Source organism: Phalaenopsis equestris, unplaced genomic scaffold (assembly GCF_001263595.1).
Source record: "Phalaenopsis equestris unplaced genomic scaffold, ASM126359v1 Scaffold000304, whole genome shotgun sequence".
Lineage (NCBI taxonomy): Eukaryota > Viridiplantae > Streptophyta > Magnoliopsida > Asparagales > Orchidaceae > Phalaenopsis > Phalaenopsis equestris.
Window position 1 is genome coordinate 121,207 of NW_018164746.1, and position 3,363 is coordinate 124,569.

General features: G+C 42.9%; 1 protein-coding gene across 1 annotated transcript; it reads right to left on the reverse strand.

Annotated features, from left to right (window-relative positions):
- Nucleotides 1-1,142: 1,142 nt before the first annotated feature.
- On the reverse strand, nucleotides 1,143-3,144 carry LOC110025579 (patellin-6). The gene is made up of 4 exons (XM_020726134.1): nucleotides 2,278-3,144; nucleotides 2,060-2,184; nucleotides 1,833-1,974; nucleotides 1,143-1,737 (listed from the first exon to the last, which is right to left on the reverse strand). The coding sequence occupies exons 1-4, from the start codon at nucleotides 2,980-2,982 to the stop codon at nucleotides 1,480-1,482; spliced, it is 1,230 nt and encodes a 409-aa protein (XP_020581793.1). The 5' UTR covers nucleotides 2,983-3,144; the 3' UTR covers nucleotides 1,143-1,479.
- Between the last annotated feature and the right edge of the window lie 219 nt (nucleotides 3,145-3,363).

Below are 3,363 nucleotides of genomic sequence, written 5' to 3' on the forward strand. Positions count from 1 at the left end.
CCGCCAGCTACATACGCATTACTTTGACGCTTTGAAATGCACACTAATTTCATTTTACTTCAAACGAAAAATAAATAAATCAAATCTCTCATTTATATCAAACCAAACACCTATAAAATATTGTAAATACAATATATTACTCATATATTATATTCATCTTATATTACATAACCTTTCCAGCAAACCAGATAACCTCTAAAATCAAAATTCGAAACCTCCAACCACGCCCAGATTAACCAAAGTTAACAACATAGCCGCCCCGAATAAATGCAGCGTCACATGGCCCGTCTTTTAGGTCATAAGACGCCTACCCGTGGCCGTCAGTCCTCGTTGACAGAGTCAGCAATGACTTCAAATTCCGCAGCTTTTTATTCCTATTTTTAACTAAATCTGTGAAAGACTTGACTACTAAATTCACAGTTAAAATAAAAATATGTTCTATTGTTTCTGAATTACGTAATAATAATTACTACATCAACTTTGTTGATATTCCTAAATAAACCTTCGTTTATCGTCATGAACATAAAAATTAAATCGAAACATTGACATCTACAGTAACCAGAAGCTATCAACCAATGTTATTGTACATCAAAATCGATTCAAAATGTATTACCTTCTAATTTTCTAGACAAATGATTCGTATTTAAGAACTGGAAGTTTATATTACTAAATTCTCTTGTAAAATGACAACATTAAATGAACCAACAAACCTCCCTCTCTAAAAACAATTTACTGATTATTTTTAATCACTTCACTTGAGAAATACGGCTAAATTACTTCATACTAATGAGTACAATGCTATTTAAAACACATTTCCTTTAAGATGAATTGAAGTAATAAAATGTTTCCACCCCCAAATCTTACTGATTACTCACCATAAAAGCCCAAATTAGTTTTGTTCATCAACCGAATTATTATTTAATTAATAAATATTTTATCAAAAATCATGATTCTCTTCGTAAATTCACAGAAGAAAAACTAAGAATAAAACCGTGCTGAAAGATTAAAACTTAGTTTACGAAGCACCGAGACACCCAAGAAGAGAAAATATTTGCATTGCGTCCGTCGGGAGGTTATTCAGCAGGTATAGGGGGTTATACCCGTTTTACACCCTCTGTAACCTCCTTGTAACCTACAAATAAATTTTGCGCTTCTATAATTTCGATAAGTATAGATAAATTACAAGAAAGTTACAGGAGATACAATGCGGATATAAAATCCCTATAACCTCTGAATAACCTCTGACATAGGTGGCGTAGCGTAATTCTTACCTACACAAATATTTTCCCAATAAGAGGACTCAAAAGTAATTAGATTACCAACAAACACAAATTTTCAATATAAAAACCCTAATCCACTCTTTCAAAACCCAACCACAAGATTAAAATAGGATTACATCACTAATATTTCACATAATTAAGAAAGCTAAAAGCGCAAATATTTTAGTCCACATATCCTCTTATTACCCACTTTCAAGAACTAAACCGTAGCTTTGCGGACGAAGTAGCGATAAGCCGCTACCTTCCGCCGCCTCGAACCAGTGTTGTCGATCGATAGAACCATCTTGCCGGCATCCCTTGCCGCAAACACGTTATGAACCGCTTCCTCCGCCGCCGGAATCCGCCGTGCTTTCTCTACAGCAATCGTGTAGCCGCCCTCCGTACTCGGCACATACTCCGCTGCATAGCCCACATCCCATCCCCCCACAACTATATCCCACGTTATAGTCGCTCCAGCCTTCAAAACAACAAGAAAGAAGCCGAGCATTTCATCCAACAGCTTGCTTTCAGTTTGGAAATGAAGGGATGGCGATAGAGTTGCAGAAAGTTTACCTCAATGCCGTCTATTTCCAGGTTTACCTTTTCACCGCCTTTAATGGTGAACTCGGACGCCGGCTTCGGCGGTCCGTTCTCCAGATCGCCAGGTCGGCTTAAGCCTCCATACTGAACAGGAACGAACTCTGGCCTGATGAACCTGCATGTATATCACATGAAAGAAGGATAAAAATCAAAATCTTATAAGAGAAAAATAGAAGAAACAAAAACATAGGAATGGTTACTTGTAGAGGGTTTCTGCCACATTGCCTCCTTTGGCGATGACGAACTTGCTCTTAGTCCTCTCAGTGAGAAAAGGACTAACCATGGAGTACAGAATACTAAAATACCACGGCACGTTTATGAAAACCTGCGCCGATCAGAAATCGCCATTACCCCACCAATGAAAAGATCCAAAGGCTCTATTCTGCAAACATTTTAACAGAGAAGGCACAAATCTAACCTTGCGAGCGACCATTTCAGGGTAGTTGTCCTGAAATAAAGAGAGGATCTGGTTGGAAGCGACGCGAAGCTCGCGCTTAGGCATGTCTTTTAGGTCGGTGACCTGAATAATGGAGTTGATGCCGCCAGGCTTGAGCTGGAGAAGGCGAACACCGCGCTCCATGACCTGAACGCGCCATCGGAGGAAGCGCTTGAGCTTTTCTTCGTCGCCGAAGATGCGATCGTACATTTCCCTGTCTTTGAAAACCCCGTAGGCATTGTAGCACACGGGATGGCCGGCGCGGTCCCAGCCGTGCATGTACGCGACCACGCCTTCGAGCTCTTTGAAGCCAAGCTCTTCATCCACCACCTCATCCGCTCCAAACTCCGATCTCCACTCGGCGCATCGCTGCAGCATTGCATGCGCCTGCGCAACACCGAAGTCCCGCGCTCGTAAGAATTTGAGCAAGACCACGTCTGCGCTCTCACCACCATCAAGCAAAGGGATTCCCCACATAGTCGGCGGGGCCGACGCCGACGATGAGGATGATGACAGAAATTTCTTAAAATCTTCGAGGGCTTTGAGCTCGGCGGGTTTGAGTTGGGAAGTGAGGTAGGAGTCTTCTTTGAAGGATGATGAGCGGCCGAGGGTCGTGCTCGCTGCCTCCTTCAGCGAGCTCATCAGGCTCCTCCTTGTCGGCCTCTGCACCGCTGGAGATTGCTCCATTGTTTTCGAGAGGAAGGGAGAGAGAGAAAGAGTGGTGAAAGGACAAGGAGAAGGAGAGCGCAGGTTCCGGTGGTTGTGGGGAACGGAAGGCGAGAAGTAAACGTTTGATGAGCTTATATTGTACTTTTGGGCTTTTATGTGGGTGCACCATCCCAACCGTCGAAGTTCGAAATGGGAGGATGAAGGAACAGTTTAATATCGTTCTTTGCTTCGGTTGTCTCGCGGGACCACTGGCAGCGGGCAGGTGTTAGATAGTGGTGGGTCCCATACGGGGGGCATCGAGCTAAGATAAAGAAAGAGCCGTCCTCGTTTAAATTTCGAACGAGATTAGAAAAGGAGAGCAACCGGCGGTTCCGGCGTCAAGCTTCTTGCGGTGAATTT

Coding starts and splice junctions, on each gene's coding strand:
- LOC110025579 (XM_020726134.1), bottom strand. CDS start 2,982: ATGGAGCAATCTCCAGCGGTGCAGAGGCCGACAAGGAGGAGCCTGATG. Junction 1,975..2,059: donor GTGGCAGAAACCCTCTACAA/GTAACCATTCCT, acceptor ATATACATGCAG/GTTCATCAGGCCAGAGTTCG. Junction 1,738..1,832: donor TGGAAATAGACGGCATTGAG/GTAAACTTTCTG, acceptor GTTGTTTTGAAG/GCTGGAGCGACTATAACGTG.